This window comes from Colobus angolensis, unplaced genomic scaffold (assembly GCF_000951035.1).
Source record: "Colobus angolensis palliatus isolate OR3802 unplaced genomic scaffold, Cang.pa_1.0 Scaffold42, whole genome shotgun sequence".
In the NCBI taxonomy this organism is placed as follows: domain Eukaryota; kingdom Metazoa; phylum Chordata; class Mammalia; order Primates; family Cercopithecidae; genus Colobus; species Colobus angolensis.
The window spans coordinates 2,273,305-2,295,495 of NW_012117599.1; the positions used below are offsets into that span (position 1 = coordinate 2,273,305).

The 22,191-nt window shown below is 40.9% G+C and overlaps 1 protein-coding gene across 1 annotated transcript in view; it reads left to right on the plus strand.

Moving 5' to 3' along the window:
- VWA3B (von Willebrand factor A domain containing 3B) overlaps positions 1-22,191 on the plus strand; it is a 254,456-nt gene that overhangs the window by 193,959 nt on the left and 38,306 nt on the right. Inside the window, 2 exon segments of the mRNA XM_011956652.1 lie at positions 2,931-2,981; positions 14,482-14,683. Coding sequence (XP_011812042.1) covers positions 2,931-2,981; positions 14,482-14,683 — 253 coding nt within the window.

Consider the following 22,191-nt stretch of genomic DNA (forward strand, 5'->3'; position numbering starts at 1 on the left):
TTAGCCAGGATGGTCTTGATCTCCTGACCCCGTGATCCGCCTGTCTCGGCCTCCCAAAGTGCTGGGATTACAGGCTTGAGCCACTGCACCCGGCAACATGTAACTTTCAAAACAACCTTCGTGTCATCATAAATCCATCCGTTTAGGGATGGCCAGGCAAATGGAAAGCTCACAGCCCTTTGTTCAAAATAATGACATAAACTTATTATTGGGGGTCACACTTGGTGCCCATGCACGGAGTCCTTTCGTCTCATTGTAAGAATCCAGGCAGCAAGCTTGGCTTTGTGTGTCTGAGTATAAGCTTTGAGTGGATATTGCCAGGGCTGGCTGGATTCTGGAGTGATTTTTCTGCTGCTTACTTTCATTGAAAGTCTAAGGTCAAGGTCACCGCTCTCAGATCACAGAAGCAGCATCCGTTCTAGCCTGGCTCAGGGATCATGCTTAGAAACCTCTCCTTACCGTCTCGGATTTGCTGGGCTGGCTGCTCCTCAGCCTTCTGAAGTGTCACTAGTTACAAGTTGCTTTGCAAATGAGTCAACTCTTGGCACAAGCCGATTTGAGAATTAGAGATACAGAAAGTTGGTGAATGCAATCCCTCAGCCAAATTTCACTCTCCTACAAAAAACGAAGAGGGAAACTGTTGTTAGTAAAATCCCTGAATCATGGGGCTGCACCAGCCACAGAGAGGCCCTCAGGTCCAGTGCCCAGCCTGAATCCCACAGGGACTCCCTCATCCCACATTCTGACTGGCTTTCCTGCAGTGGCCTCACTGGTCAGTAGAGCCATTGAAGTATTTTAGTGAATATGGAAAACAGGGCAATAACAAAGGCTATAAAAATGTGCTCCTGGAAAAATATGTTCTAAAGAAGTGAATTAAAATTAGAGACCTATGCTAGCAAACTGGACCCACATTTACCAGTGATAACTCAGCATTTCTAAGCCTTGCGTTTCAGAATCTGGAGGGAATAGACATTGAGCTATTCCTGGTCACTGTATGTATACATCTCACTTAATCCTCTCAAGGATTCCAAGGGCAGGTGGTGTTAGCCTTGTGTTATCAATGAGAAAACAGTTTCCAAAAGCTATGTAGCCCAGGATCACACTGCAGCAAAGTGAGGCCACCAAGGTTTGAACCCAGAGCCCTTACCCACACTCCCGGCCTCCCCACCAGACTGCCTCCACTCAACATTTACATTTGAGGGGATTGTGAATGGGGTTTTTGTTTGTTTGTTTTTCAGAAAAGCACACACACAAAAAATACCTAAAACGCATACTATAAATCCTTTTAACCAATCTTGGAAGCCTTAATCATTATTACCTGAATCACATGACTCAAGAAAGCCAATTTCCAAATAGGCCCCAAAGAACAAAACATCTCAAGTGAGACAGGAGCACTGAGCTGGCTTATTTCCCTCTTCCCAACTCTTTTTCTGTCACTTACAGCACATTTACCTGGATCAGACGCAATTTATGTGCTGTGTACGCACTAGCTCAAGTCCCCATGGTGACACTCGGAGTGGAGTGGTACTATTACTATCCCCCCTTTACCGAGAAGTTGGGCACTGGCCCAAAGCCTCACGGCAAGAAGGAGAAGAAGCTGACTGAGCTTTGGGCCCTGGCATTGTGGCTCCGGAGTCTACCCTCTTCACCACCATGCCGACGCCCTTTCTGTGTTCTCACCAGGCTCATGATGGGAGGGCAGGACAGGAGAATGCGGCCACCCGAAAGGTGTCCTCTGAGCCCTGTCCTGCTGATGCTGGGTCCAGTGGTTAGAAGAACGCTGCCTGAAGAGCAGCAGCATTCTACCTCGTTGTATAGAAGCAGTGTTTTTGTTTTTTGTTTTTTTTGAGACGGAATCTCATTCTGTCACCCAGGCTGGAGTGCAGTGGCGTGACCTCGGCTCACTGTAACCTCCACCTCCTGGGTTCAAGCTATTCTCCTGCCTCAGCCTCCAGAGTAGCTAGGAGTACAGTCACCTGCCACCATGCCCAGCTAATTTTTGTAATTTTTTTTTTTTTAGTAGAGACAGGGTTTCACCATGTTGGCCAGGCTGGTCTCGAACTCCTGACCTCAGCTGATCCGCCCGCCTCGGCCTCCCAAAGTGCTGGGATTACAGGTGTGAGCCACTGCGCCCGGCCGGAAGCAGTATTTTCTAATGGAACATCAGCTCACAACCCCTGAAGCCAGTGTTCTGTGCCCTGCAGCTCCGAAAGCCTACTTTCGGGTGATGGTGTCCTGACACAGTGACACAGAACTGGACTGGAACTCTGAAGAAGCACCGCTGATTAGTAGCCGAAAGAGCAGCTATAGCTACCCTGTAGGAACCACTAGCTCCAACCTCCTTCTTTGCTCTCGGGTCGACAGCTTCCCTCTAAAAACGTGATCAGTCTCAGCACCGCCAGCCAGCAGCTATGGGTGAGCAAGGTGCTTCATCCAGCTGCCCCTCCTGGCAGCCTCACTTGGAAAACAAGGCAGCCAGGCTGCTTGATGTCTAAAGTGTGTCCAATCCTATTGTTTGTGACCCTGTTAACCTCTTTTGATCTGAGAATCCAGGCAGAAGAGTGTCTACAGAAAGCAAATTAAAGAACCCAGTTATGTTTCCATAAGAAGAAAAATGGTGGGTGTTTAGAAACGGTTTAAAACAGAGATGATGGAGACCAGTTTGTCAATTGCCTTCACTCAGTCTGAGTTTTACCTGACTGAGCTGGGGACTGAGCCCTCCTTTAGCATTTGACACAATTGCCACAAAACCATGAGGCTGCTGCAGTGATGCTGAGGTGACACATCCAGTGTCTTCAAGCACATGACAATGGCCTGGCTCAGTGCAGATGATGCTTAGATGGGCTCCCACTGCAGTGCCTGGGGTCAACCTTTTGCCATAAAATGAAGTATTGCTACTAAATTATTGTTGACTTTTTGTTTTTTAACAGGCGCTTGAATAAAATTGTTTGGCGAGCATTATCTCAAGAGGAAAAAGAAAAGTAAGCCATTCCATTCCCTCCTCACTTTTTTTTTTTTTGATGAAATTCACATAACCTAAAATTAACCATTTTAAAGTGTACCACCCAGAGGTATTTAAAATATTCAAAATATTCTGCAAACCACTACCTTTTTCTAGTTTCAAAACTTTTTCATTGCCCCAGAAAAACACTTTGTACCTATAAATTTGTCACTACCCATTCCTGTCTCCCCCTTTTCCGGGTTACCACGAGTTTGTTTCCCGTCTCTGATTTTGGCTACTCTGAATATGTCATATGAAGGGAATCATATAGCATGTGACCTTTTGTGTCTGGCAGCTTTTACTTAGTTAATGGAAAAACCTCCTGTTTTCAAGGTCCACCCAGGTATCAGTACTACATGTGTATATATACATCACGTTGGTCTGCCCATTCTTCCACTGCTTCCACTGATGGGCATTTGGGTGATTTCTGCTTTTTTGCTGTCATGAGTAAAAAAGTTGCTATATACATTTGTGGAGAAGTTTCTTTGTGGACATATGTTTTCATTTCTCTTGGGTATATACCTAGCAGTGAATTTGCTTGTCACATGGTAATTCTATGCTTAACTTTTTTGAGGAACCACCAAACTGTTTTCCACAGTGCCTATGCCATTTTTAGAACACATCTATTTATTTTTATTGACCCATAATAGTTGTACATATTTTGGGGTACATGTGATATTTTGACACTTGCACACATGTAATGATCAAATCAGGGTGTTTAGGCTATCTATCACCTCAAACATTTATTATCCCTTTGTGTTGGGAACGTTTCAAGTTGTCTCTTTTAGCTATTTTGAAATATGCAATAAATTATTGTTAACTCTGGTCACCCTACTGTGTTATCAAGTGCTACAACTTTTTTCTTCTACCTAACTGTATGTTTGTATTCATCAACCAACCTCTCTTCATCTCCCCCGCCACCACACACACTCTTCCCTGCCTCTGGTAACTATGATTCTGTTTTCTGCCTCCGTAAGATCAACTTTTTTTTTTTTTTTTTTGGCTCCTACAGATGAATGAGAACTATTTGTCTTTCCATGCCTGGCTTATCTCACTTAATATCATGACCTTTAGTTCCATCCACGTTGCTGCAAATAATAGGATTTTGTTCCTTTTTTAGCTGAATAGTGTTCCACTGTGTATGTACACCACGTTTTCTTTATTCATCCATCCATTGATGGACACTTAGTTTGATTCCATATCTTGCTGCAATAAACATGAGGGTGCAGGTGTCCCTATGATACATATTGATTTACTATCTTTGGATAAATATCCAGTAGTGAGATTGCTGGATCATGTGGTAGGTTCTTATTGCTCCACATCCTCACGAATACTTGACATTTTCCTTTTTTTTTTTTTTTTTAAGTCATCCTCATGGGTGTGAAAGGCTATTCTATTGTGGTTTTGATACACATTTTCTTAATGACCAATGACGTTAAACATCTTTTCATGTGCTTGTTGTCCATTTGTATATCTTCTTTGGAGAAATGTTTATTCAAGTTCTTTGTCCATTTTCAAATTGGGTTGTGTTTTTGTTGTATAACTTCTGAGGATGAAGTCATTATCAGATATCTGATTTGCCAGTATTTTCTCTCATGCTATGAGTTATCTTTTCATATTCTTCATAATGTCCTTGGATGTCCAGAAGTTTCAGGAAGTGAATGCATCTTTTTTTTCTTTTGTTTGTGTTTCTGGTGTCAAATCTAAGAATCCATTGCCAAATACAAAGTCATGAGCATTTATCCTTTTGTTTTCTTCTAATACGTGTACAGTTTTAGGTCTGACATCTGGGCTTTTGATCCATTGTTGAGTGAATTTTTCTATCTGGTGTGAAGTAGGGTTCCAGCTTCATTCTTCTGCATGTAAATATGCAGTTTATCCAGCACTATTTATTTAAGAGGCTGTATCTTTCCCTTTGAATGGTCTTGTCAAAAGTCTGATCACAAATGTTTGGGTTTGTTTCTGTGCTCTCTACTCCACTGGTCTATATATGACTATCTGTATGCAAGTTGGCACTGTTTTAATGACTGTAGATTTGTAAGTATTAAGTTTTAAAATTAGGAAGTATGAGTCCTTCAACTTTGTTCTTCTATTTCAAAATTGTTTGGGCTATTCAGGGCCCCTTGATTGGCTTTTCTGTTTCTGAAAAAAATTTGGAATTTTTATAGGCATTATATTTAATCTAAAGATTACTTGGAAGAGTATTACCATTTTAACAATATTGTCTTCCAATCAATGAACATAGGATGTCTTTCCATTTATTTAGTGGGTGTTTAATTCCTTCAGCAATGTTACATAGTTTTCAGTGTACATGCCTTTCACATCCTCTGTTATTTTGTTCTTTTGGGTGCTATTATAAATGGGATTGTTTTCTTAACATCATTTTCAGATTGCTCATTGCTGGTACATAAAAACATAGCTGAATTTTGTGTTTTGGCCTCATACCTTGCGACTTTGCTGAATTTATTGGTACTAGTGGCTTTGTGTGGAATCTGTGGAGTTTTCTATATATAGAAACATGTCATCTGCAAGTAGAAATAATTTTACTTCTTTCTTTCTAATTTGGATGTCTTTTGTTTCTTTTTCTTACCTAATTGATCTAGCTAGTACTTCTAGAACAACATTGAATAGCAATGGTGAAAGGGGACATGCTTGTCTTGTTCCTGATACCAGTGAGAAAACAAGGAAATTCCCTGTATTCCTAGTTTTCTGATTGTTTTTATCATGAAAAGTGTGTGTTAAATTTTGTCAGGTGCTTTTTCTGTATATATTGAGATGATCATTTTTTTTTTCCCTTTGCTCTACTAATGTGATGTATTAAATCATTTGATTTTCTTAAGTTGAACCACTCCTGCATTTCTGGCATAAATCCTACTTAGTCATGGTGTATAATCCTATTAATGTTCTGTTGGATTTGATTTGCTAGGGTTTTATTAAGAATATTTATGTCCATGTTTATAAAGAAAATGGTCTTTTGCTAGTGTTTTATTAAGAATATTTATGTCCATATTTATAAAGAAAGTGGTCTGTAGTTTTCTTTGGCATGTTTGTCTGGCCTTGGTATCAGGGTAATTCTCTTATTGTTGACTGTTAAGAAGTATTCCGTCATCCATTTTTTGGAAGAGTTTGAGCAGTATTGTTGTTAATTCTTTGTTTGGTAGAATTCATCAGTGAAGGCAACTGCTTCTTAACTTCCTTTTGTTGGGGGGGATTTTGTTTTCTTATGCAAAGTATTTGTTATGTAGGCTGTTGAGATTATCTATTTCTTCTTGAGTCATTTTGGTCATCTGTTTCTAGGAATTTGCACATTTCATCTAGATTATCTATTTTTGGCATAGAACTATTCATAGTATTTGCTATAATTCTTTTGATTTTTTAAGCTGAATTAGTAATGTGCCTGCTTTCACTTCTGATAGTAGTAATTATGTGTTTTTTCCTTTCAGTCAATCTAGCTGAAGATTTGTCAATTTTGTTGATATTCTTTTTTTTTTTTTTTTTTTTTGAGACGGAGTCTCGTTCTGTCGCCCAGGCTGGAGTGCAGTGGCCGGATCTCAGCTCACTGCAAGCTCCGCCTCCCAGGTTTACGCCATTCTCCTGCCTCAGCCTCCCGAGTAGCTGGGACTACGGGCGCCCGCCACCTTGCCTGGCTAGTTTTTTGTATTTTTTAGTAGAGACGGGGTTTCACCGTGTTAGCCAGGATGGTCTCGATCTCCTGACCTCGTGATCCGCCCGTCTCGGCCTCCCAAAGTGCTGGGATTACAGGCTTGAGCCACCGTGCCCGGCCAATTTTGTTGATATTCTTAAGGAACATGCTTTTAGTTTTGTTGATTCTCTCAGTTGTTTTTCTATTCTATAATTTGTTTATAAGTGCTCTCTTTATTATTTCCTTCCTCTGCTGGCTTTCAGTTAAGTTTTCTCTCCTTTTTCTAGGTCCTTAAGATGTAAATCTAGGTTGTTGATTTGAGCGCTATCTTTTAATGAGGAATTTACAGTCATAAAACTTCTGAGTTGGCCAGGCGCGGTGGCTCAAGCCTGTAATCCCAGCCCTTTGGGAGGCCGAGACGGGCGGATCACGAGGTCAGGAGATCGAGACCATCCTGGCTAATACGGTGAAACCCCGTCTCTACTAAAAAAATACAAAAAACTAGCCGGGCGAGGTGGCGGGCGCCTGTAGTCCCAGCTACTCGGGAGGCTGAGGCAGGAGAATGGCGTGAACCTGGGAGGCGGAGCTTGCAGTGAGCTGAGGTCTGGCCACTGCACTCCAGCCTGGGCGCATACCGAGCATCTGCCTCAAAAAAAAAAAAAAAAAAAACAAACTTCTGAGCACTGGCTTTGCTGCACCCATAAGTTTGGGTGTGTTATGTTTTCATTTTCGTTTATCTCATATTGCTTTCTAATTTCTCTATTAGTTTCTTCTTTGGCCTGTTGGTTGTTTGAATGTGGTGTTTAATTTCTATGCATTTTCCATTTTTCCAGTTTTCCCTTCATTGTTATTCTAGCTTTATTCCGTTGTGGGTGGAACTAAAAATCCATACTTTGTGTGATTTTGACCTTTTAAATATCTTGAGAATTGCTATGGTTAACATATGGTCTATCCCAGAAAATGTTAAATGTGCACTTAATGTATATTCTGATGTTGCTGGATGGGGTGTTTTGGATATGTTTGTTAGGTCTAGTTCATTTATAGTGTTTTCTAGTCCTCTATTTCTTATACATTTTTTGTCTAGATGTTTTATCCATTATCTAAAGTGAGGCGTTGAAGTCTCCAAATATTTTTACACAGTTGGCCCTCCATATATGTGGGATCTGCATCCATGATTCAGCCAACCATGCATAAAAAATATTTTTAAAAACAAAAATAATAATACAACAATAAAAATACAAATAAAAATAAGTATAGTGTAACAACTATTTACATAGCATTTACATTGTATTTGGTATTATAAATAATCTAGAAATGATTTAAAGTGTACAGAAGGATGTGTGTAGGTTATATGCAAATATGACACTATTTTATTTAAGAGGCTTGAGCATCTGTGGATTTGGGCTTCCACAGGGGGTACTAGAACCATTCCCCCGTGGATACCAAGGCATAACTATATGTAACTATCTATGCCTCCCTGTGATTCTGTCAATATGTACTTCACACATTTTAAGGTGGAGTATGCATGTATGTTTCTAGTTTTCATGTCTACTTGATGATTTGAGATGTTTAGCAATATAACATGTTACCTTTTGTCTCTTGTAACAATGTATAACAAATCCATTTTGCTGGTAATATTATAGCCACTCCAACTCTCTTTGGTTACTATTTCCATGGAATATCTTTTTTCATCCTTTCACTTTTAACCTATTTGTGTCTTTAGGTCTAAAGTGAATCTCTTTTTAAGTAGCATATAGTTGGATCATTATTTTCCTCATTCTGCCAGTCTTTCTGTATTAATTGTGAGTTTAATCTATTGACATTTAAAGTGATTACCAATAATGAAGAATTTACTTCTGCCATTGTACTATTTGTTTTGCATGTCAAATTTTTTGTTCCTCAATTTCTCCAATATTTGTTTATTTTATTTTTGATTTGTTCTAATGGGTCATTGTGATCGCTCTTTATTTCCTTTTCTGTATACTTTTTAGTTATTTTCTTAGTGGTTACCATGGGAATTATAGTTAACCTCTTAAATTTATAACAGTCTTGTTTGAATTGATATGAAGTTAGTTTTAGTAGCCAACATTAACTGTTCCTATTCAGCTTCAACCTCCTTTATGTAGTTATTGTCACAAATTATATCATTTACATTGTGTGCCCATTAACATTGATTTATAATTATTATTTTATGCATTTGCCTCTTAAAGAATAAAGAAAACAACAAAAGGAGTTACATACCAAACATACAAGAATACTAGTGTTTGTATTTACCTGTGTAGTTATCTTTACTAGTCCTGTTTATTTCGTCATGTCTTAGAATGATCTTCCAGTATCCTTTCACTTCAACATGAAGAGCTCTTTATAGCATTCCTTTTAGGACAAGTCTGCTAGTAACAAACTCTCTTACCTTTTATTTATCTGGAAATGTCTTAATCTTGTCATCATTTTTGAAGAATAGTGTGACCAGATATAGAATTCTTGACTGATAGTGTTTTGTTTTTTTTTTCCAGCACATTAAATATATCACCCTGTGGCCTTCTGGCTTCCATAGTTGATGATGTGGAATCAATTGTTAATCTTATGGAAGAGTCCTTATTTATGACAAGTCACTTTTGTCTTATTCCTTTCAAGATTCTCTCTTTGTCCTTCAATAGTTTAATTATAATGTGTGTTGGTGAGACTCTCTCTGAGTTTATCCTGCTGGAAGTTTTCTGAGCTTCATCAATCCTTCTCCACATCCTTGACAACACTTCTTATTTTCTATTTTGTTTTGTTCTTGCAGTGACCATCCTAATGGATATGAAGGATATCTCACAGTGGTTTTGATTTGCATTTCTCTAATTATTTTTTATGTGTTTCCTGGACATTGTATATCTTCTTTGGGGAAATGTCTAGTCAAGCCCTTTATCCATTTTTAAACTGGGTTATGTTGTTGTTGTTGAGTTGTAGGAGTTCTTTAGATATTCTGGACATTAACCCATTCTCAGGTTTATGATTTGCATACACTTTCTCCCGTTTTTTTAGGTTCCTGTTTCACTCTGTTGATGTGCAGCTATTTTCTTTGATGCACAAAAGTTTTTAAGTTTAATATAGTCCCATTTGTCTATTTTTGCTTTTGCTGCCTACACTTTTGGTGTCATATCCAAAAAAGCATGCTAAATTCAGTATAATGAAGCTTTATCCCTGTTTTCTTCTAGGAGTTTTATGGGCTTGGAATATTTAATCTGTTTGAGTTAGTTTTTATATATGTTTTAAACCAAGAGTTCAACTTCATTCTTTTGCATATGGATAACCAGTTTCCCCAGAATCACTTCTTGGAGAGACTGTCATTTTTCCGTTGTGTAGTCTTGGCGCCCTTGTCAAAAATCACTTGACAAGATCACATGAGAGCTTATTTATGGACTCTTTATTCAGTTCCAGTATTCAGTATATCTGTCTTCAGGCCGGTGCCACTGGTCTGATTACACTACAGACAGTACACTGTTTTGATTATTGTAGCTTTATAATATGTTTTGATATCTGGAAGTATGAGGCCTCCAACTCTGTTCTTCTTTCTCAAGATTGTTTTGGCTATTCAGGATCTGTTGAAATTACATATAAATTTTAGGATTTTTTTGTATTTATACAAAAAATACCATTGGGATTTTGATAGGGATTGCATAGAATTGTACATCACTTTGGATAGTATGGGCATTTTAACAACTAAGTCTTTCAATCCATGAACACAAAATATCTTCTTTATTTATTCATGTCTTATTTAATTTCTTTCAGCAATGTTTTGTAGTTTTCAGTGTACAAATCTTTCATTTCCTTAAAATTATTCCTAATTTATTCTTTTTGATGCTATTGTAGATGGGATTATTCTCTTAATTCCTTATCTGATTGTTCATTGTTAGTATATAGAAATGCAACTGATTTTGTTTGTTGATTTTATATCCTTTAAGTTTGCTGAATTTATTAGTTCTAACAGTATTTGTAGAATCTTTAGAGTTTTTCTACATGGAAAATCATGTCTTCTACAAACAGAGATAATTTTACTTCTTCTTTTCTAATTTGGATGTTGTTCCTTTTTTTTTCTTGCCTAATTTCTCTAAGACTTCCAGTACTATGTTGAATAAAGGGAGAAGAGTAGACATTGTTGCCTTATTCCTGATCTTAGAGGAAAAGCTTTCTATCTTTCATTATTAAGTACAATAACAGCTGTAGGCTTCCTTATGTTGATGTAGTTTCTTTCTATTCCTAGTTTGCTGAGTGTTTTTATCATAAAGGATGTTGACTTTTGTCAAATGATTTTTCTGCATCACTTGAGATAATTATGTGGGTTTTGTCCTTCATTTTGTTAATGTGGAATATTACATTAATTTTCATATGTTGAACCATCCTTGCATTCCAGGAATGAAGCCCTTTTTTTCATGGTGATTATCTTTTTAATGTGCTGTTTAATTCAGTTTGCTACTGTTTTGTTGAGGATTTTTGCATCACTGTTCATCAGGGACATTGATCTGTAGTTTCTTTTTCCTTGTAGTATCTCTGTCTGGTTATGGTATCAGCATAATTTCTGTCTCATAAAATGAGTTAAGGAGTATTTCTCCCTTTTCAATCTTTTGAAAGAGGTTTGAGGAGAATTGTTATTAATTATTTCATTGTTTGGCAGAATTCTTCAGTTAAGCCATGTGGTACTGGGCTTTTATTTGTTAGGAGGTTTTTGATTATTGATTTGATCTCCTTACTAGTTATAGATCTATTCAGTTTATTTATTTATTTATCATTCAGTCGTAGTAGGCAGTATGTTTCTAGAAATTTATCCATTTCTTCTTGGTTATGCAATTTGTAGGTATAATATTGTTCATAGTAGTCTCATAATCCTTTTAATTTCTGTGTCATCAGTTGTAATGTTTCCACTTTCATTTCTGATTTTAGTTATTTGAGTCTTCTCTCTTTTTTTCTTGGTTAGTTTAGCGAAGAATTTGTCAATTTTGTTGGTCTTTTCAAAAAAACCAGTCTTGCTTTCATTGATTTTTTTCTATTGTTTTTCTATACTTTATTTCTAATCTTTATTATTATCTTCACTCTGCTAACTTGGGATTTCATTTGTTCTTTTCCTAGTTCCTTGAAAAGTAAAGTTAAATTGTTAATTTGGGACCTTCCTCCTTTTAAAATGTGTTTGCCACTATAAACTTCCTTCTTAGTACTGGTTGTACTGCATCTCATACATTTTGATATGTTGTATTTTTTTCCTTCATTTATCTCAAGATATCTTCCAATTTCCCTTGTGATTTCTTCTTTGACACATTGGTTGTTTAAGAATATGTGACTTAGTTTTTATATATTTGTGGATTTTCTAGTTTTCCTTTTGTTATTATTTCTAGCTTCATTTCATTTTTTTCAGAAAAAATACTTTGCTTTCAACTTTCTTTTTTTAAATATTTGTTTTGTGGCCTAACATGCAGTGTATTCTGGAGAATATTCCATATGTACTTGAGAAGAATGTGTATTCTGCTGTGGTTTGGTGAAGTGTTTTCCATATGTTGGTTAGGCCCAATTGATCTGTGTTGTTCAAGTCCTCTGTTTCATTATTGATCTACATTCCCCTACAGAGACACTGACTTAACAATGTGTGAACCAAATTGTCTTTGCAAGAATTACAGAAACCAATGATGAGCTTGTGGCACCGTAGACAAGTACAAACACAGAAGATTATTGATCTTCTGTGTAGTTGTTCTGTCCATTATTGAAAGCAAAGCATGAAGTCTCCTGCTGATACTGGGTTGCTGTCTATTTCTTCAATTCTGTCAAATTTGTTTTATGCATTTGAGAGGTCTGATGCCAGGTGCACATATATTTATAACTGTTATATCCTCTTAGTGGATTGGCCCTTTTACCATTATATGCTATTCTTCATCTGTTATAACAGCTTATAACTTAAAATCTACTCTTTAAGTTCACTGATTCTTTCTTCTGCTTAATCACATCTGCTGTTGAACCCCTCTACTGAATTTTTCAGTTCAGTTATTGTATTCTTCAGCTCTAAAATTTCTATTTGGTTCTTTTTTATAGTTTCTGTCTTTTTGTTGACATTCTCATTTTGTTCATGCATCACTTTTCTAAGTTGTATTTGTTGTCTCTGTTTTCTTTGAGCTCATTGAGCATCATTAATATTGTTGCTTTGAATTGTTTGTCAGGTAATTAACATAACTCCATTTCTTTAGGATCAATTTCTAAAGATTTATTTTGTTCCTTTGATTGGGCCGTTTCCCCATATCTTTGTGTACTTTTCCCTATATTTTGTTTGTCTTATGATATTTAGTTGATAATATGACATTTGAAAAAACAGCTGTCTCATCTGATTTTCACAAACTGGCCTCTTACAGGTGAAGGGCTTCACCAATTATCCCAGCTAGAGATGTTGGGGAATCTCTGAAACCTTTTCTGGGGATGTGTCTTCTCTTGGCTTGTGTGTGTAATTTCCCAGTGAAAAAGGTTTGCCCGTTTCTTTCAGAAGCCTATAATATCTTGCTCCCCCTGGTGTCTCTCTGAAGTACTGCAGTATCTCCAGTGCTGTAACAAGCTGTAGCGCCCATTTCTGTTCTCAGAGGTCCCAACCTGACATGCAAAATATACCACTGTTCTCATCAGCACTCTGAATCAGGCAAGACAGAAACCTGTTTCTTGAGAAGTCTCCCAAAACACAAGAACTTTGAATGTGTATTCCACTCTCTTCTCCAAAGGAGAAGCCAGGATTGGCTTTTCTTCCAATTGCATCACATTGTTTTGGAAATGAGAGGTTAGGGCAGGCAAAATGTAACGAACTTTCTTACTCTCCTTCATACAGCTCTTCTTGGGTTTGTACTTGTCTACGGTGCCACAAGCTCATCATTGGTTTCTGTAATTCTTGCAAAGACAATTTGGTTCACACATTGTTAAGTCAGTGTCTCTGTAGGGGAATGAGGGCCGGGATTTTTATTCCACCATCTTGCTGACGTCATTCCAATAAGAATGTTGTGCTGTCTTCTGGGTACGAGTCTGTTTGTGGATGGAGTCCTGTGGTTGTGCTGAGTTTAGACTGTACTCTTCCAATACCCAACATCTAAAGAAATAAATGATGCTTTCAGCAATAAGAGTGATAATCATGAATTGTTTTCTTTCTCGCTACCCATTCCCTTCCAGCCGTGTCTGACTCAGAAGCAGCTCAGACTGGAAACAGAATCCAGGCCCTGGGCCATCACACCGCACTAGCTTCCTCTGGAGTCCCACAGCCTGCTTATCAGCCATAGAAAGTTTGGCTTCTGTTCTTTATGTACCAAAACAGCCAGGCCAAATAGTTTAGACTTATTTAGGCTTGCAAAGAGGAAAAGGAGATAAAAATAGCTCAAATGGGCTAGTATAAGAATTACTGCACTGAGGCAAATATTTGGGTTTGTTTTGCTTTGCTTTGTTTTTCAGAGTCACTGCTAGGCACACTTGTGTGAAATCTCTTTGAAGCTCATGTTTGGTTCTGCCAGATGTGAGGCTCCAAATACGGAGGGAAAAAATGCTGAAAAATTTATGTGTATCATACTTCTCTAAAGTCAGATAACCTAATGAGGTAACAAGGAAAAGTGCCTACCGTAATTCACAGAGACGGTTATTTGTAACCTTTGTAAGCTACCAAAGTCTTGATGGGCCAGAGGGTATGGCTTTGATGCTGTCATCTGACAACTGACACCAGCTTCAACAGATGTTTCTCAGGGGAGAGTTTCTTAGGAAACCATCTTACCGTATTTTTTCAGTTACAGTCATTTTCTTTGCTTTTTGTTTCTTCCTCTCGTTTTTTGCTTGTTTGTTTGTTTTTTAGGTTAGATGCGAACAAACCGATACAGTACTTGGAAAACAAAACAGTTTTAAACCAGGCTTTAGAACGGTTGAACTGGCCCATTTCATTGAAAGAGCTGTCGCTGCTGGAAAGTGAAATCCTGGCTGGGAAAATGTACATCCAGCAGGCCATGGAACTCCAGGAGGCTGCCAAGAAGAATCATGCAAACAAGGCCCCGGGAGAGGTGGGTGCCCTGGCAGTCTCTGTCTTTCCTCCTTCTCTGCCTGTCCCAAGTCATTGCCATCCCCATACTGGCTTCCTTCTCTCTCTCCCACTCCCTGCCACACTGATTTCTAAAAGCGTTAGAGCAAATCCAGGTAAGGTCTCAGTACTTTTTTTCTTCATAAAGGAAATGCCATTTGATTGAACTATGGACTTATTTTTAAAACAATATATCTTTTAATTGAAAAAAGAAAAAGCTAAATAGAAGTATAATGTAGTGATTAAAAGCCTGGACTTTCTTAGGAGCCAGACCAAGAACTGGCCTCAGATCTACTGTCTAATCTGTGTGTGATTTTGGTTACTCAGTCTCTTTAAATCTCAATTTTTTTTTTTTTTTTTTTGAGACGGAGTCTCGTTCTGTCACCCAGGCTGGAGTGCAGTGGCCGGATCTCAGCTCACTGCAAGCTCCGCCTCCCGGGTTCACGCCATTCTCCTGCCTCAGCCTCCCGAGTAGCTGGGACTGCAGGCGCCCGCTGCTACGCCCGGCTAATTTTTTGTATTTTTAGTAGAGACAAGGTTTCAGCATGTTAGCCAGGATGGTCTCGATCTCCTGACCTCGTGATCCGCCCGTCTCGGCCTCCCAAAGTGCTGGGATTACAGGCGTGAGCCACCGCCCCCGGCTAAATCTCAATTTTCTTGTAAAATAAGAGTATTAATAGTATCCATCTCATAGCGTTGTTATAAAGAGAAATGAACATGTAAAGTGCTTAGTATTGAAAGTTCCCCATAAGTGTTAGCAATTATTTTTTATCACCATTAATAAAGCAAACCTTCTAAAAAGAAAAATAATTTATAATCTGGTTGCCTTATTGCTACCACTTGGGAGCCTTTCCTTTTAGTTTTTTTTTCTCCTCAAATGTTTTCTACATAGGTGCAGTCAGAGTGTCTAAATTATTGTATATTCTGCTTTTAAATTTACCATTATTTCATAGATTTTCTCTGTGTTTTTATTGAACTGTCAGATTTATATGGGTGATGGTTACATAATATTCCATGGTGTGAATATACCCTGGTTTATTTGATTCTTCACTAAACGTTAAATATTTATAGTTATTTCCCAGTTTTCTGCTTTCTCACATAATATTTTCATGACTCCTGTGGCGCACATCGTTGAATTATTTTGTTAAGATACAGCCTTAGAAGTAGTATTTCTGGAGCAAAGAGTATAAACATTTGGAGTCTATAAATACACATGGCCAGTGTGAAACCCACTCTCTGACTCTCCGTGGGTGTGTGTGGACGGTGCTTTGTTTGAATGTGTCCCCCAGAGTTCCTGCGTTGGAAACTTGATCTCCCTTGCAGCAGTGCTGGAGGTGGGGCGTTTAAGAGGCGCGCGCTTGGGGAAAACCACTCTCTCAGCCGGTGTTCTCGCACCACAAGGCAGTCAACAGGGAAGGAGGCTTCTGGGACCAGAGGTGTGGGGGATTCTCCCACACACACCAAACAGCAGACACTGGTTGGTTCGCCTCCAATTCAACTCTGACACTACTACCTGGAGATGGCGACAGATCCCACAGGTTGAGGGCTCTGTCCCCAAGACTGGCCCTCCCAACACGTCAGTCACAAGTCTGGGCCTCCAGAACTTCTGACTGACCGACTTCAAGTTGGGGTTCCCGCAACTCCCTCTTTGAGTTTGATTAATCTGCGCGAGTGGCGCGCAGAACTCTGGGAAACACCGATGTTCAGCGGTTGATTATACACGATATGACAAAGGATGCAGATGAAGAGATGCATCGTGGGAGCTATGCAGGAAGGGTGCAGAGCCTCCTTTCCGTGAGCGCTCTCCCTGGGTGGGCCACCCTCCAGGAGCCTTCATGTGTTCAGCTGTCAGTAAGTTCTCTAAACCCGGTCCTTTTGGGTTCTTACGGAGGCCTCATTACTTAGGGATGATCAGTTAAAGCATCGGCTATAGTGATCAACTTGACCTTCAGCCCCTCTCCCCTCCTGGAGGTTGGGGGTTTGGGCTGAAAGTCTTAACTCTCTAATCCTACCTTGGTCTTTCCGGTGACCAGCCCCACCCTGAACCTACCCAACACAGACACACAAAGGACAGTACTGCAGAGACCCCAAGGATGTTAGGAGTTATGAGCAGGCGCCATGGAAGAAAAATATATGTGTATATATAATATATATATGCATGCCAGATAAATGTATATATATGCCATAATACCACAAGCTGGCTAGACCATGAGGGCTCTGGTCACAAATGGACCAATGCCATTATCACAGGGGTGGATTCTTTATTAAAGGAATGAGTTTGGATCTCTGTTGGACACTCTCTCTCTCCCATGTGATGCCTTCTGCCAGGTTATGGGCAGCAAGATGGCCCTTGCCAGGTGCTGGTCCCTTAATCTTGGACCTCCCAGCTTCTAGAACAGTGAGCCAGTAAGTTTCTGTCTCTTATAAATCACCCAGTTGGTGGTATTCTCACAGCAGCACAAAAAGAACTAAGAGAGATATGGAATAGTTCGTCCAAAATCTTACTAAATCCTAGATAATTTTCAGGTGTTCACCACATTCTCATCTAAAAATCCACCCCAGATCTGACTGTTCTGGTTCATCACCTTTGGTTCAGTCTTTGCCAAGTATTACTGGTTTAGCCTGGTTTAAAATTCTGTTTTTGATGCTCTAGATTCTTGTGTTTTGTTTCATTTTGTTTTGTTTGTTTTCTTTCATTTTATTCTTTCTTCTGCAAATCACATTTTTTCCTTCAGTGTAAAAAGCTTTGTCTTTTGTGCAGAATGCAAAAATGTTTATCACAGAAGGTCATATGTCTAGTAATGTTATTCAAACAAAATGACTTCCTCAAAGAATTGTTCAGTGTTTCTTTGGGAGGTGCCATCTGACACCCCCAGACATTTCTCTATTTGCCTTCGTTACCCACATGCCCTGTGGGAACCTAAGACTCAAGAGGACCGAGAATGAATTACCTGCCTCTCCTTGAAAGGATGATCTTCCTCTCGTGCTTTTGCCTGTCCTGCTTCGTGCTTTTCCCTGTCCTGCTCTTTCATTTATTCGTTGAAATATTTATGAGTGCCCATGAGATGCCAAGCCCTATTCTAGGCACTGGGAGTACCTAGAACACAACAGACTTAGTCCTTGGACTATCCTAATTTGAATGAGGATGACAGACCATGGCCAGTCCCAGGTGTTGAGCTATGGAGACCCCGCCGCCTAACAGCAGAATTTGCTGGCCTGTTCTTTTGTCTGTACTTCATATTAAGTTTGCAAATAGGAAGTGTTGCAAATGGAGTGAAAAGAAGCCTCTTGTGATTCGGAGCAAAGATCATTGTGTTCTACCGAATTCATCTGGAATTCTGGCAGTCAAGCTCATTGTTTACAACATATGAATTAATTGAATTAGTTGTTCTATGTCTTTCTTACCACAAAATGGGAATAAAAATAATTCCCGTGATTTCTTCATCCAAAAACCACGGATAAGATTCTGCGCGTGGGGCAGGTGCCCTCAGGCGATGAGTGGCCTCGCTCATTCTTTTCTGTCTCCCTGGAATCTCCCGGGGGGTACCTTATATTGGACACAAAATGGGGATTTGTTAGCTGCACGGAACGCATGGGCCCAGCCCAATGGAGGAAACACTGCGCCAGGGCATCACTGCTGTGAGAGCCAAGACCTGGTCTGGCCTTGTTTGTAGCTGTGTCCATGGCACTGACAGTGAAGCCCAGTGCACAGGGGCCACTCAGCAAATGTGTATTGAACGAGTGAAATGCAGACCCTTACAGCCTTTCACTGTGTTATAAATACAACAGAGGCACCCCCAGAGAACAACTGGAAGATGGGGAAAAGCGACCTGACTGGGCACTTAGGAAAGGCGTCACTCATCCAGTTTGGCCCAGAAGGATGCCAAGGAATCGGGGACTGGAGTGTGAGACGTGTTTGGAGTAAAAGAAACAGCCTGGGCTCAGGCAGGGATGTGGGGAGGAACACGGAGTGTTCCCTGGGGAACGTGGCAGGACAGACGGTGGGAATGGGAAGATGGTACCAGAAAACGAGGTACTTGACCTCTGCTGGGGTCAGGGACTTATGCCTGCAGGAAATGGACACCTGGGAGGGCTTTTCAGCAAGCAACGGACATTCACAGATGTGTGTCCTAGAAAGATTATTCTGACAATGAGATGAGGCCCAACGTAAAAGACCAAAATCCCGTGCAGCGCTCCCCTGGAGAGGTGTTGAGTCCTTGAGCCAGGGGGGAACACTGGGGAGAGAACAGGCAATAGAGACACGGGTTATGGGAAAGTAGGACATGTGGGACAAAGTTGACAATGCTCACCAAACTTCTGCCTTGGACAACTGTAGGAGCAGAAGCGCTGCTTCCCCTTCCACCTTTCCTCTGCTCCTCGGGGAGGCGGGTGTACCCTGGCCAGCCTATCCCATCACGTGTCATCCTCTAACCCTTTGCCACGTGTTTGTTTACTTTGCAGCACACTTCACTGCCTGACGTTTTTGTTTACAGTCTGTCTTCCCCACTGAAATAAGGGGGGGACTTGGTTTGTGGTGGTGTAGGTGCTCCCAGAGCCTAGAATCGTGGTGGGCACCTTGTAGGCATGCACACATATTTCAGTGAATAAATGAAAGAACAAACACAGAAGAGGCACAGTGAGAGGAAGAGCAGATTTTCAGGGAAAGGTAGTTCACTTTCAGCACTCCTGATTCTTAGATATCCGTGGGACATGCAGGTGAGAGAGGCCAGTAAACGGCCGCACGTCTGGAGTTTAGAAGAGAGGCCAGAGTTAAGGGGATAGATTTGGAGGTCATTTCAGGTGCTGGGAGAGGAGGAGGAGATAGTAGAAGGGACCAAGGTGAATAAGTTAGAGAAGCAGGAGGCCCAGGGTAGAGAGCCAAGGACAAAAGGCAGGAACTCAGCTTAGAAGGCCTGAGTAGCGTCACACAGCTGGAAGATGGCAGTGCCGAGATTTGCATTCCGGTCCACCTGACTCCAAATACAAAAATTAAAGCACTGGCCTAAAAGAAGGTTGTGAAACCACATACTTCATATACCTAGGAGAGTGTGCAGCACCAGGTGCTCAGCAGTGAATGCACACAACATAATCAGTGATGGCTCTTTCCACTGCTAAAGTTATTATCAAGGAGTTTTGGAAAGCCATGCAGAATGATGTCTGAAAGCCATTTGACTCGCCAAGAGAAAGTGCATTAGTGAGGTTGGCGAGAATAACGCCAGTGGAATGGTGGGAGCAGAGGCCAGTTTGCAGGGGGTAGAAGGGTGGGTAGAAGTGGAGGAAGTTAGTATAAGAAGTGAAGAGTTTTGCTTCCAGATCTTCACTGGGAAGGCAGGTAGACAGAGGGTGGGAACGCCAGGTGAGCTAGTGCGGGAGAAGGCGTTTAGTTCGTGTAGTGGTATCACTGGGTCTGCTGCTGCCTCTTGGTCAGGGGCTAAGACTGTCCCCTCACTGCCTTGCCCTCACACAGGCTGTCAAAAGCCGCTCTTAGGGGAACACCCATGTTCCAGAATAAATGTCCCTAGGTAACTGGGAGAGGGGCCACATCTGGTGACTTCTCCTCAGAGTTCTTTCTACTTGTGGCATGGCCCTCTGCAGTGGAAGATTTTTAATGTTGTTTTCTTGCGATGATACGTCTCCTTTCCATGTGTGATAGATTCTGAGAGTTCAGAATGCCATTATTATCACACACCACAGATTGAATTCTGTGACCCACTAACAGGACTCAAGCTTTGGCGTGCGAAGCTCCAGGTTTCAAGGCCTTCTGAGATCGTGCGGTGAAAAATGCATCATAGACGCAAGTCATTTTTCCTGATTTATATGTAAATAGAGTCTCATTTTAAATTCTTTTAGCAAGGCCAAAGCTTTTGAAAGATGAGTATAAATTGCCGTGAAAGAGCCCCTCTGTTCATCATTAAGCCCCCCCATGAGCTGACTGATAAGCAACAAAACGGGGATGAGACCATTCGGAGTGGCCTGCCCACGTGTGTCCAGAGGGCAGTGGCCACTGCATCTGGCCTGCTGCAGGGTGTGTTATGGAGTCTGGATGACCAGGGCATTCTGATAACCCTCATCTGGAGCAGGGTTGACACCCAGCATAGCTGCCTTGCCGATTCCTAAGTTTGGGGCAGCTTCATGATTTTTCTGTCAGTAAGAACCAGAGGTGGGAAGGAGACACGGCAACACATGCTGTTTCCAGGGAGCCTGTGCCTGCTTTTTATGCTCCAGCTTCCACGGGGGGCAGTTCCTGGCTGGCTCCAGATCAGACCTAAAGTGAGAGCCATTATTCCCACCTGCTCTGCCTAGCGTCCTGCACTGGGCACATTCCATGCTTGACTGTGTAATGGTTTCCGCCTATTTCCATAGTCCACCTGCTTTGTGGTGTCCCTGGAGATGGGCACTTGGCTCACTGACTCCATAATGACAGGAGAAATCTCAAGTCTGAAATTTTAAATTCCCTTTGAAAACTCCCCTCCCTAGCACCCCTCATGTTACTGTAATTGCAGATTTCACCCTCACTGGCCAATCCAGAGCCCTCAGAGCTGAAAGGTAGGGAAAGTTGCCGGAGGGCATCTGTGGATTATAATTAATCTTCCTTGGGAGCGTGGTCTGGGGCAGCCCTGCTGTGCTGTCCTCCACCATTTTCTGAATAAATAAGGATTGTTCTCCAGGGCAAATCCTTTGGCCCAGAAAGATCAAAAAGGCTCTCTCACCCATAACCTTAACTGCTTTGGAAAATTTGGAGGTAGAAAATATTTTTAAGCTGAAAGCAGCCCTGAAGGAGGCCGTGGAAACTTACCCATGCCACTGACTGCACACGTTTCCTTCTCAAAGCCGTGACTGGCAAGGAAGCTGGAGCCTGTGGCCTTCAGGGTGGGGAACTGAGTGCTCTGCTCCAGCAGAAAGAGAGCATTAGGTAAATGCACATAGGGAGGCAGGCATGGGTGAGGCTGGATGAGGTGGAATCGGAGAAGGAAGAGAACAGACATCATTTGCCATTGAGAATATTCTGTTGGGTTGTGACTTTGACACTATACATGCAGGAAGATGTTAGCTGGGGAGACAGAGGAAACTGTCTTTCAGTTATGTAAAATAAACTCAGAATATATGCAGCTGTTATCTGTCTCCCAGATAGTAAATGAACCAATTGTCATTCTTGCATTGTAAGTTTTTTTGTTTTTTTTTTTTTTTACAGTCCACAAGATTTTCTCTTTAACGGGAGGTGGGAGGCATCACACCCTGACTAGTCAGCCTTCCTAATTCCACTAGCAAAACCTTAGTCTGTTTTGCTGATATTCAGGTCTGTTGGGAAGACTAGCTCCCCAGTGGCTGTGAACCCCTCTACAGTGGAACAAAATCTACTGATGTTGAAACAGGAAATTTTCCCTGACCCCTTTCCTGGACTTGCGAAGAGGGTGGCTTGTTTACTCAGCCCATGGCTCTCAGCCCCTCTCGGGAGAGGGAGCACACAGATGAGTGGGTGCAGGGGCCAGG